The sequence below is a fragment of the Lissotriton helveticus genome, chromosome 9 (genome assembly GCF_964261635.1).
Source record: "Lissotriton helveticus chromosome 9, aLisHel1.1, whole genome shotgun sequence".
Taxonomy (NCBI): Eukaryota; Metazoa; Chordata; class Amphibia; order Caudata; family Salamandridae; genus Lissotriton; species Lissotriton helveticus.
Genome location: NC_136070.1, coordinates 1,215,213,458 through 1,215,225,875, shown reverse-complemented (window position 1 = coordinate 1,215,225,875; position 12,418 = coordinate 1,215,213,458). Strand labels below are relative to the sequence as shown.

The 12,418-nt window shown below is 40.2% G+C and overlaps 1 protein-coding gene across 1 annotated transcript in view; it reads right to left on the bottom strand.

The window, feature by feature from the left end:
• Positions 1-1,496: 1,496 nt before the first annotated feature.
• Positions 1,497-12,418, bottom strand: part of VHL (von Hippel-Lindau tumor suppressor) — a 31,310-nt gene continuing 20,388 nt past the window's right edge. The window contains exon 3 of the mRNA XM_078661680.1: positions 1,497-4,306. Coding sequence (XP_078517806.1) covers positions 4,122-4,306 — 185 coding nt within the window. The 3' untranslated portion in view covers positions 1,497-4,121. The remainder of the gene's footprint in view (positions 4,307-12,418) is intronic.

The following is a 12,418-nucleotide window of genomic DNA, read 5'->3' as shown; positions in this document are numbered from 1 at the left end:
GGTACCATTGGCAGCAGAGAAAACAGTAGGTTCCTCAACCAAACTCACATTCTTGAGGGTTGAGCGAGCCTCAGTTGCAGGAACATCCAGACTTCCCTCGTTGGATTTGTACTTCCAACAGATGGGCGCCTGTACGCTTGTGGGTGGCGGTTTCCAGCCGCTGTGTGTTTTTGGTCTATGAAATGGCTTGCCCTTCCCCTCGTAAGAATAGCCCCCGAAGGGGCTGCTCGTTTTTCCCTGGCCATGTCCTAACCTCCTTTGCTACCAACATTTTGTGGATGAAACCAGAAACATCCTCTTCTTTCTGATATATTTTGGGGTGTGTCTGAAACCTTTACCATATTCCAGCCATGCCTCCCCAGGGAATTGTCTATGTGCCACGTGTATGTTGGCTTGATATAGCCAAATGTCCGCTGCAGTGTGTGGAAATTTCTCAACAATAATGCAGGCCATAATCCTGAATGCATCTAACTAGTTATCAAAATTCCTTTCTTTCCTCTCTCTCCTCCTTTCCCTCCTAGCTTCCTATTTTTTATCACATAAGGCCAGGTCTAAACTGTCCAGCTGTATCTCTAATAATGAGACAATGTCAATGAATTCTTTCCTCCATATCCTTTCCTTTGCCGCTAAAGGAATGAGTCTTGCCAACCCAGTAGTCTCCGTTGTCATTGATGCAGGGCGCGGTGATGGTCTCACATGTCTCTGGGGCTTGGCAAGATCTTGCTGGGATGCTCACCCGGTCTGCACTTCCCCATGCAGCTATGGGGGACCCCGTTCCCCCACCTGTCTTGTGCGTACCTAGGGCACCTACCCACCCAGGGGCACCTGCCCCACTGGCCAGCCCTGTCTGTTGCTCCTGCTGCGTGCAACCTGTATCCACTAGGTGCCAGGGTAACCCTAATTCCCCTGCGTGCTTAAGCCATTTAGCAACAACAGTGAAAAGGATTTTAAGCATCCCTGAACTATCGAGCCCTTCAGCACCATTTCTTAGCTTCCGTCTTCTTTCGTGCTTTCTGAGGCCCTCACTCGTTTCTTGTGCATTGGCTTCCCTAGTAGCAATAATCTGCCCCAGAAGGGACACAGCTGAGGTGATTGTGTTTTGTTTTCTTCAACACAAACTGGTGGCTATCCCAAGCATTGCCATAGTATTTTGTATCAATGAAGTGTTTGAAACCACTAAGCATCCCTCTCTAGAGTCAGGAACACAAGCCTACCAAGATCTAATGGCACACGGGTAGATGAAGTCTGGAATCTTAGAGTGTTCCTCTGCTACCTATGCCTATTGGCCATCCCACAATACCATGCTCGGTCTGCTTACCAGTGTCCTAGGTGAGGACTCGCACCACATTCTTCTGTTTTAGGACATACAAAGTCAGTCTTAAAAGAGGTTTCCAAAGGTGCATCCCTGGAGGAGAAGAGTCTTTCCTGGTTTTAAAACCAGAGGCTCAAAATACATCTATTTCTACTAATCAAAGCACCACCACCAAAAATAGGCATTTCATGAAGCCACAAATGTTTTTATATCTTCAACAAAACATCACAGCAAGCATGATGGTAAGTAGCTGGAGAAGGAATGGAAAATTAATTGAGAACGTAAAACGCAAACAAGCCACAATTAGTCTTCTGCTGTAAGCAATTAGGCAATTCTTTGAAAACATGATCCACACACAAGTCACAATTTGTTGTTTGCTGTAAGCAATTGAATAAGGCTCCTGTGGTAACAAGCAAATGTCCCAAATGTATATAAAATAAAGAGCCCTCAATTGTTAGCCAAACATAGAAAATACAGCATCAAACAGTTCTACAACCTTGACAAACACTGTCACAATACGAGCATATATTAATATGTAAAGCTTCAGTAGGATGCTAATAGCTAAACACAGCTATAGAATCATAGCTATTCACTGCTCTGACATCAAAGCACTGGGCGCACTGAAGGTTAACAACTGAACGATGGGAAGATAAAAGCATCAGTGATAGTTCAGAAAGCCTTATTTTAAAGGCAAGCAACAACTGATTCTCAAAAGCGCATTCTCAAGCTCTCCTGCCTTGGCATAGAACATCCAGCAAAATATCTGATAGACAATAGGCATGAACATTTGCAGGTTGATGGCAAAATATACACTGAACATTATAAATCCTTACTAGTGGCCTACAGCTTCTTCCAGGTGGTACATTTTAAGGATTCTGGGGCACAGCTAAAAAAAAAAAAAAAAAATTATACAGACATAGTTTTGAGTTCACAAATTGACAAAGGTTGCATTACATTGCATCAATTTGAGGGCTTTCCATGTTGGTCCTTTATTGCAGTACAATATTATGTGATCAGTTCCTCATTTTAATTTATCTTCTTCATATTTTCTTTCTTTTTGAGGTCAAGATTATCTTATCTTATCTACTCTGACATGAGAGCCTTTAAAAAGAGTACTATAAGTAGTTTACCTGTGGGTTTAACCACAAACAGAAGGCTCATATACGTTTGTGGGCATATAATATACCCGTAAGGCTATAGGTGATAAAGTGACACTTAGTAACCACCCTAGAGGATGTTGGGCAAGTTTTAGAAAAAGTCAAAGTGCTTAAAAATGTAATAGACAGAGAGAAGCAACATTCTTCATTTCAACCCAGAAAGGTGCACCATTTGATATGTTCAATACGATTCTCTACCACTCCCCCTACCCTGTAAAACAAATTAATGACCAAGAAACATACAGGTTGTACAGACACCAATCCAAGTGAAGTTCTAAACATAATTTTGATGTGGGACTGCTTCTTTTCACAATTCAAGACAATGTCACAAACGTATTCACCAAGTAATGTATTTGTGTACAAAAAAATGAATATTGCAAGTCAGGCTGCATGTTCTTGACTCAGTGGCATTATGCTATAGTCCAAGGTTGGCAAATTCAAGCTATCCATGTATAAAGCAATGAAGGTACTTTGAGTCAGATAACACTGGTTTCAAAACAGTGGTTGCAATTTAGACCAGTGTGGTACTTTGCGAATCGACCTATACACCAATAGTTCAGTTTCCAAAATTCCGAATCGTAATGGGTAACAATTCGATCTCATGACTATTGATGAGGCAGGTTGCAAATTGTGAACCACTATGATTTACAGCCATGACAGTGATGGTGGCCTGCTAGGATCAGCAGAGCAAAAGGTATATGTGTTTGCTTTTAAATGAAGTAATCATTTTTTTTTAAACACATTCTATCTTCCTTTTAGGAAAATGGACTACAATAAAAAGAAAGTAATGAAAAGAATACCATTTTTAAGAATGGGCAGTGGTCCATGGGACCACTGCCTACTTTTAAAAACGTGTCTGTCAACATTCACAAAGGGGAAGGGATCCCTCTGTGACCTGCTTTTGTGTACTTGAAAAAGTATTATTGTTTTGAAACCGGATTTCAGTTGCAAAACATTAGTACATCCCATTCCATATCGGTATCTGAAACAGATGGCCTAAACAAGCCAATTCCACATACAAATTTGGTATTTAGTTGCAAACCCAAATTGCAGTTCAGTAATACGTTATAAATCAATATTTGGGTCTGTCACATAACAAAAGGCCTTTTTGTGGTCATACACAGCCCACTTTTCCAAATGCCTTCGTACAGTTGTAAACATACAAAGTTGTGATTCCAGAGCAGACCATACATGAATTCCTATTACTCCCCATCAAATAAAAAAAAAAGCTTAATTTTATTCTATAGCATCATGAGATTGGGAATTGTACTTCAGACTGAAGTGAACTTTTGATGCATTGCCGGCAGTTCCTGGCCTAGTGCAAACACTGATATAATGCAATGTAGACCTGGACAGTAAACAGACATTAAATGTCTATGATGAAAAAGGGTTCCTAAAAATGCATTGCAGTTACCAATGCTTCTAAGGGTATATATCGAAAAGCTCAGTTTTTGATTCCATCTTTGACTATAAAGTCTTTTCTCATTAGTTCTTCCCCACAATTCCTCGAACGCCTCCTTCTTCCTGATCTCTCAGATCAAAGAAAAGAATCCCAGTTTCTTTAGAACAATGGCTCTCCCAGTTATCAGTGGGAAGTAACATGACATACATTCTTCGTAGCAGGGTCCATAAGGATCAGACAATGTTGTTCATTAAGTGGTATTTTCTCCTATAATCTCATTCCTGTAATCACGAGCAAGTCGTCTGAGATCTTTCACAATACTCGGATGGTCCTCCAGGTCAAAACATAATGACCGAACGATCTCCAACTTGCTGTAATCTTCAGGTTTGACAAGCCTTCGCACAACTTGTAGGCACCTTTCCTTCAGAGTGTACACTGTGAACAAAAAATACAGCTGCTAGTTATTTTTCTGGCAAAACAATCATTCATATTTTAGGTATGTAATCTGCTCCGGATAAATGCATAGTTATCCTAAAAGGGAATTCCATTGGAATTGAAAGACACATGCATTATTGATGTCCTTGGTGCAGTTTATATTTAAATACACCTTTGATGCAAACTAGTTCTTTGTGCTAGATGTGAATGCTACAACTAAGTTTGCTTTATACTACTTCTGCCTCCTGCTAGGTACCCGCATATTTCTACTGTTGTTCCATAGGCTCACACTGGTAATGGCAGTCATGGAGGTTTGATCACAACACTGGCATCTGCAATGGACTCCCTGCCAAAACAACCTGCATATCGCATAGAAATTGCCTTATCTTCCGCTGTAAGATACTGAACACTTCTGCCAAGAGATCTCTAGAAAGGATTCAAACAAAACAACTTCTCCAATTCAATACCCTCTGCCTGACACACAAAGCACTCCAAGCCCAGGTGCCCTGCTACCTCAGAGTGCTCTTCTTCTCCTAACTGATCAAATACCTTAAGTCGGCCACCAAAAACTGGCTGTCCATCTGCTGGCAGGAGCTCATTTGTTTTGGAGGCAGATTCTCAAACATAACCCCATAATCTTTCACACAAAACTCTTGAATCCATGCTTGAAACAGAAGGTAAGTAGAACGTGAAGACCTATTTTTTCCACCATACATATCGGTATTAGTGGAATGTAGGTTTATGAAGACAGTAGTCTATTCAGGAATAAAACATTAAAACATATTAAAACCCACATACAATACGTGCAAGATCTTAAACCAAAACAACTATTAAAACCCTTCCCACCACGCAAGAAGCATAACAAAACGGAATATTATGAATCAGCTGACTTGCATAATTTCTTGATCTTTTCCCATAGCTCAATAAAATGAGTTTAAAAATTTAACAGAGATCAAATATATACAAACAATATTAGTACATTTAAATTCTGTCTCCTTAACCCACTTGCCCTGCCTATCCCCAGCTAATAAACCATGCACTGTGTCATTATATGCATATAAAAAGTTCAAACCAATTCAAAATGTCAGTAAATTCAAATGCATTTGAGGATTAGGTAGCTTTCACTCATAGATATGGTTGTACGGAGTAATGCTGCCAGGATTCAAACAATTATATAGGTAGAACACTTTGTAACCAGATATTAAGGGTCACTATACCTAGAGTCCCTTAAATTTAATTTCATCCCTTTTTCGATAAAACACTAAAGGGGCGGGTGGGGCTCAAATTTAAAATCCAGAATATTAAAATTGTCTGCAATTCTAGTGAGTTGTACCCTTACTTTGTTGCCCATTGCAGTTCACTATATAATATTTCCTTAGAGAAAAGAGTTGGTATTTATTTTCTACCTTGGAGCAGATAGCTGCTACTGCCAGAAGCACAAACTGAGCTTCATAGCCATATAAATCCAAGACTTCATATTGGTTTCTACACATTGTTGGAGCCATAAAATCATTTTTTAGACATTTTCCTTCGATCTTTTCCCAGCCTTATCCACAACCCAAGCGTAGTATTTCAGCCCCATATAAAAGTAAGGGGGCGGGGGGCACCAGTTTACAGGATATACACACTGGTTCCAGAGAGAATCCACCAAACTCCCTATAAAAACTTTCTTAGGCCTCAACTGTTGCCATAGCTCGTGTTTTTAGGCCACACTGTGCAGTTTCCACTTTGCATTGATAAACCATCTAAAAGGCTTCTTTTTTCCTCAAATGCCACGGTTTAGTCTTAGGAAATAAAGCGCATCCTTACTGAAGACCCTTGCCTACTGGTATTTTCCTTGATAAGGAGTCATTCATTTCTAACTCCATCATAGCGCAATCCTCTCTATGAAGCTCTTCAAGCGTTACCATAACAACAAGCTGGATATATTCATCGGCCTTAATTTTTGCCACAGAATAGTGGAATTTGCCAGGTCATATGCAGAGCAAGACTCAATACAGCAAAATAAATGCTCTACTGATTTTAGACCTTTCTACTCCATTGCCCAAAGGCTAGTCACCAATCGTGGAATGCCCCTATCCAAAAAAAAAAAACTTATTCAATTGGAATTTGGTCATTGATTTCCATTCAGTCTTTCAAATATAGAAGAATAGCTTTGGGATATATTTTGGCCCACACACCTGTCAGCTAATTAGTTGGTCATTTTTAGACTCCGTGGGAACATTTTTCTTATGGATCGGCTTCATAACTGCACATTTCCAACTGTCTGGAAATTGACCAGTTTCAGTGATTAAGAGAAAAACTCTTGAAACAAACCTAGCCCACCAATTTGGGTTGTTTTTAAGGCAGCTGGTAGGTTGTCAGGACCTGCAACCTACATATTCAAATTGTCAGTAAATTCAAACGCACCTATAAACCAGTTTACATTTGCTTATGCAGCACCTGATCCTCGCCTCCCTTCTTCAGGGTGTTAACACAGCCACATTGAAGACTGCTTTACATATCAACTAAGACAAATTTTATTTTTTTATTATAGGGCATGCAGTGGGTTGCAAGACATTTGGGGGAGAATGTGAATTTTCCAATGAATATGCAGAGAGAATCTTGATTTCATTAAAGACAACGGAGGCTAACATTATGCAAAGGCTTTTATTGCCGCTTCCAACTGCACACTTTAAAGAACGTTAACACATTACAAAGATGAGAATGTTCATGAAAGAATACAAGTATCTGGTGCACGATGTCATAGTCCTCTTTTAGCTGCTAACATAAGACGACGACAATCCATCTTCAGAAATCTAGTATCATCCTACAAAAAGGGGAAAAAAGTCACAAAGTAAATGTCTCCAACATAATTTGAAATTTGAAACGTTTCGTTAAGACAATTTATTTAAGTTTTAAATTTGTAATTTAAGGTCAATGTTAACATATATATGTATACCAGTCCTCAAGGGAGAAGAGGGTGGGATAATGTTAGCCCCCGTTGTCTTTAATGAAATCAAGATTCTCTATGCATATCAATTGGATAATCACCATTTCATTACAAGACCGGAGGCTACTACTATGCATGTTTAGAGCCCCTTAAAGCTACATTACATTATTACAAACTTATTTGCCTTTGACTAATCAGCTGTTTTGAGAATCTCTGGTAAAGAGCCACCTGACCAAAAGACCTTACTAGACATTGCTCCTCTAGAAGAATGAGCTCTAAACCTTGAACGGTCGACGCCCTCCTCACTCAATCATACGTATCCATCTGGCTAGTGTAGCCGTGGAAACTGGTTTGAGGTTTCACATAAGACAAAAGGCGTTGGTCAACTCCATGCTCTCTGAATTCTAAAATCTTACTTTCATATTCTTTCACACATCTTACCACACATACTTTTTGGCTATCATGAAAGAAAGGGTAAAAAACAGATCAGACATGGTCTTGGTTCTTTTCCAGACATCGAAGTGTACACTCTCACTCGAATAGAATCTGTTGGATATCTCTAGAGCTTTGATGTCAGATACTCTTTTAAAAGATATCACACAAAGTAAGGTAGCTAGCTTCATAGAAATTTGTTTAAGGGAGATATAGGCGTTGTTTAGCCAAGAACTAAATAGTTTAAAAATCTAGTTCCACATGGATTCGTAGCATGTCTTTGGTGGTCTTTTTAGTCTCACATCTTTCATTACCCTTTTAATGAATGCATTACTCCCAATCACCTAATTATTAACTAAGGCATGACCAGAGGAAATAGCGGATCTATACCAGTTTATCAATATATAGGAAAGTTCGGATTCAAAAAGACTCGATAAGATTTTGGCTACGAGTTGTACAGGGGCTCCCATGGGATCCAAATTCCTTTCCATGCACCACTTACTCCACACCAGTTTGTCTTTTTCTTGTTCCTGGGCCCAATGATTCATCCAAAAGGCTTTTAGCTTCTGATGAAAGATTGACTATCTATTTAATCTCCACATATCTTCTAAACAAGAAGGTTCATTTTCCCTTCTAGTGCCAAAGGACGTTCCTTGCAGTCTGGGCCTTGTAAAAGGGCCAAGGACACCGGATCCAGGCTTGGGATATCCATGGCCAGTTCCATCACCCCGGGAAACCAGACTTGGGACTTCCAGAAGGTGGTCACTAGAATAATACTGCTGCACTCTATTCTCACTTTCCACAGAACCATTTGAATCATGGAGAAAGGGGGAAAGGCATAACCTTTGTTCTTGCCCCGTGATTGAAGGAAGGCCTCTACAGCTGTTGCCTTTGTGTCTAGTCTCCAACTGAAGTATGTTGGAACTTGTAAGGTTAGTCTGATTGCAAATAAATCTATTTAGATCGGTTTCCATAGATCTTGTATTTGGGCATAAACACCCGGATGTAACATCCATTCGCTGGACTCTCTGGAGGAACCTTGAGTTCCAGTCTGCCCTTGTTTTATGAAGCCCTAGAATGAATTCTGCTCTTAGCACTATCTGGTGTTCCCAGCAGAAATACCAAATTTGTTTAGTTAAGGTCAAAACCATTTGTGATTTTTTTACCCCCAGTTGATTTATACAGGATACAGCCGATAAACTGTCTAAGTGAATAAGTGTGTAATGGAATTTTGCAGGAAAGTCTTGAAACTCATAAGGGCATTCAGGCCAGCCAACATTTCCAAACAGTTTATGAAAAGTGACTGTTCCTCTAGGAACCACCTTATCCCGTTTCCTGATTGCCTCCCCCAACCCCGGTTGCTCTCGTCTGATTCTAGAACAAAGTCTGGGATACTCCTTAAGACGGCCTTGCCATTCCATGCCTCCAGATTCTTCAGCCAACGTGCAAGTCTTCCCGAGGATCTTGAGATAGGGTAATAGAATCTCTGTGCCACAGGCCTTTCCTTAGACCTAATGCTTTCAGTCTCTGGAGCCCTCTGTAGTGAAGGAAGCCTGTGGAAATGGCTTGAATAGAAGATGATAGGAGTCCCAAGACTCTTGCGAATTCTCTCACTAGTACTGAATCTCTGGTTAAGAACGTTCTCACCTCTTTCTTTATCTTTAACACTTTCTTGTGTGGTAAGACTAATTGGAATAGAATGGAATTCAATTGAAAGGCCAGAAATTCTATCTTCTGTGTTGGAACCATGACGGACTTCTCCGTATTTACTATGAAACCTAGATTCTCCAAGAGTTCTGTAGCCCATGATAGGGGTTTAAAAGTTCTGATCTGCCCTGTGACATAATGAGAATGTCGTCTAGATATATAATTAGGAGAACCACCCTTTTCTCGGAGATAAAACTTACTACTGGGTAAAATACTTTGGTGAAGCACCATGGGGCCCGAGGATAGACCGAAGGGTAGGCAGAGGAATTGATAAAGTACGCCCCTCCATGCAAACTGTTGGTACTTCTGGCAGCCCTCGTCCATGGGTATTGTGAAATAGGAGTCTTTGAGGTCTTGTGTTACCAGCCAATCTTTGGCTTGTAAATGGTCCCCCTCCATTTTGAAATGTCTGTAGACTAAGAACTTGTTTAGTTCTCTCAGGTTTATAACCGATCAACAACCCTAGTCTCTTTTAGACCCAAAAAATAGTACTTACAAATCTCCTTATTTTTTCCTGTGCTTTTTTCACCTGAATTAAAGCACCTTCTTCCTACATCTGGGTCACCTCCTAGTCTATTAGACTCCTCTTTTCTTTGTCTAAAGTCAATTCCCTGGATTTTATCAATTGTACAGGTATTTCCAAAAGTCGATTTTGAAACCTGCAACAGTTTTCAGCACCCAGGGATCCTTTGTTATTCCTTTCCAATTTTGAATAAATAACCTCAGGCTTCCCCGTACTTTTCTGGTAGAAGAAATAGTATTGCTCACCATAATATCCTTGGTTTGAGAATCTTGGTCTTCCCCACCGGATTCTCTTGCTACTCCCTATTTGAGGGTAAAAATGTGTGCTTTGTCGGTAGCCCTTCCAAAAAGGGGGCAGAGCGGCGTTGGACGTTTATTATGACAATAGTTTACTCGAACCCGAGGATCCTTGTGATGGTAACCATTGAGACAGTTTCTGATTGGAAAACGGAGGACAGTAAAGACGTAAGGGCGAAGCGGTCATCAATACAAACAATAGCACGCTAAGGGGCCAACTGCATTTTAACGAACACGTGAGCTACAATATAAATTTTTTATTTTCATATTCAGACTTTCAACGTTGTTTTTAACCAAGAAGTACGTGAACGGTCCAAATATACCTTACGTATTTGATGATCGGTACCAATGTTGTTTAGCACGGACTTCATCTGCCATGAGTGGTGACGTTGCTGTTAGCACACACTTGAACTGAATCAGATAATACAACCTCCATTCTGAGGACTCCGGAGTGGAGAATATGCAGATACTGAGCTCTGTCCTCTGCGTTAATTTTTAGTGAGGCACACAAGACTTTGTGCTATTTCCCATATAGAGACAATTATCTTGAAAGGTCCTGATGAAGGTGGTGAAAAATTTGTTAGCACACCGAAACGCGTTGACGCTCCTGTGGTATTAAATTCGAGGAACTATTGAGTCAGAAAACTTTCAGTATTATATGACTCCACTATAGATTCAATCGAATTAATATATTGTTGATGATTTTGAATATGTCACTTCTCTTTTTGTTGATTGACCTACTATATGAATTGTTTTTAAGAATTTTGGACAGTGTTTGCTTTTTGAAAGAATTGTATTAGTGATCAGTGTTGATGTATATAGAATACATTTGTGATTTTTGTATTATATTGTGATTTTGTGTTTATAATTATATGCTGGGTTCTCTAAAGTACACATCTATGAAAGTGATTTATATTACGTATGGTTGAATGTGGCTTATTGGTTGGTAGTTGATTCCAAGGGAAAAACCTGTTTTTAACATTGGCATGAGCCAAAGACCTTCTGCATATTGGTTTGTGCTTTGCTGAAGGCAGTAAAAGGTAGACACATATTTCCCTAAGGTTTTTACAAAGTCGCCTCCGAAAAGGAGGCCTTTGGTGCCACCCATGTTTTCCTTGGTTGAGAAGTTTGCGAGTTTAGGATTCATCCTTATTAACATAGCTTTCTGCCTTACCATAATCAGGTTTGCATTAGCATTACCTAGGATGCAAACAGCCCGTTGAACCCAGCCTCTTAAGAGGTCGACATTAATAGGGGTCTCGTTACCTCTAGCGTCCTCAGCCATGTCAAGGGTACGAGTAAGAGGACCTAGAATGTCCAGGAGTTTGTCCTGGCATTGTTTTAGATATTTCTCTATTCCTTTCCAAATTTAAAAATAGAAGGGTTATTAATTCTGGATCCAAATTAGGTCTGTTGCACACTTTGTCTACTTTAGAGGGTCTTGATAATTCCTTCCTAAGAAGGTTATGGGTCTCTCTGACTAGGGGCTTTCTTACCCAATGAGATGGATACTTGGAAACGAGGTCCATTGGCCACCATTCCGCGCTTCGCAGATGTCTTATATTAGTAGGGTTAAACATGTTTCCCCTGAAGTGGTCTTTGATTTCCTGCGACGTAGAAGGTTGTTCTACATCCTCCTTTAGAGTGTCATATTTGTCCTGGGGGTCGAAAATGGATTCTTCCATTATTATTAAATTGAATTTGTAGGGCACACAGCTACCCCAGAGGTTTCCCGGCGCCAGGCTGGTAGGAAAAGGAAAGTAGTGAGTGAGATGGGACAAGTATAAAACGTTGAAATAACCAAGTCTTTAAACCCTTGCGGAAGGCACCAAACAGTTTTCTCACGTAGGGAAGCAGGTAGAGAATTCCATAGGATCGGTCCTAAATAGTAGAAGGGCCGACCTTGCATAACAATACGTCTGACTTTAGGGAGAACAAACCTAGTCTGCTGGGCAGAGCGCAGAGGACGTGAGAGCCATTAATGTTTAACCAGATCTTTAAGATATTGCGGGGTCACTCCGGTTTTAATTTTAAACATATAGCACAAAGCTAAATTTGAACAGTTTCTCCACTGTCATCCAGTGTAGGTCACAAGAAAACCCAGAGACAGAAGAGAATTTAGGAACACGACAAAGCAGTCTAGCAGCAGACGTTTTGCACTAATTGAAGCCTCTGGATCGTTGCTTTGTTGGAACCCAGATAAAGAGCATTGTCGTAGTCCT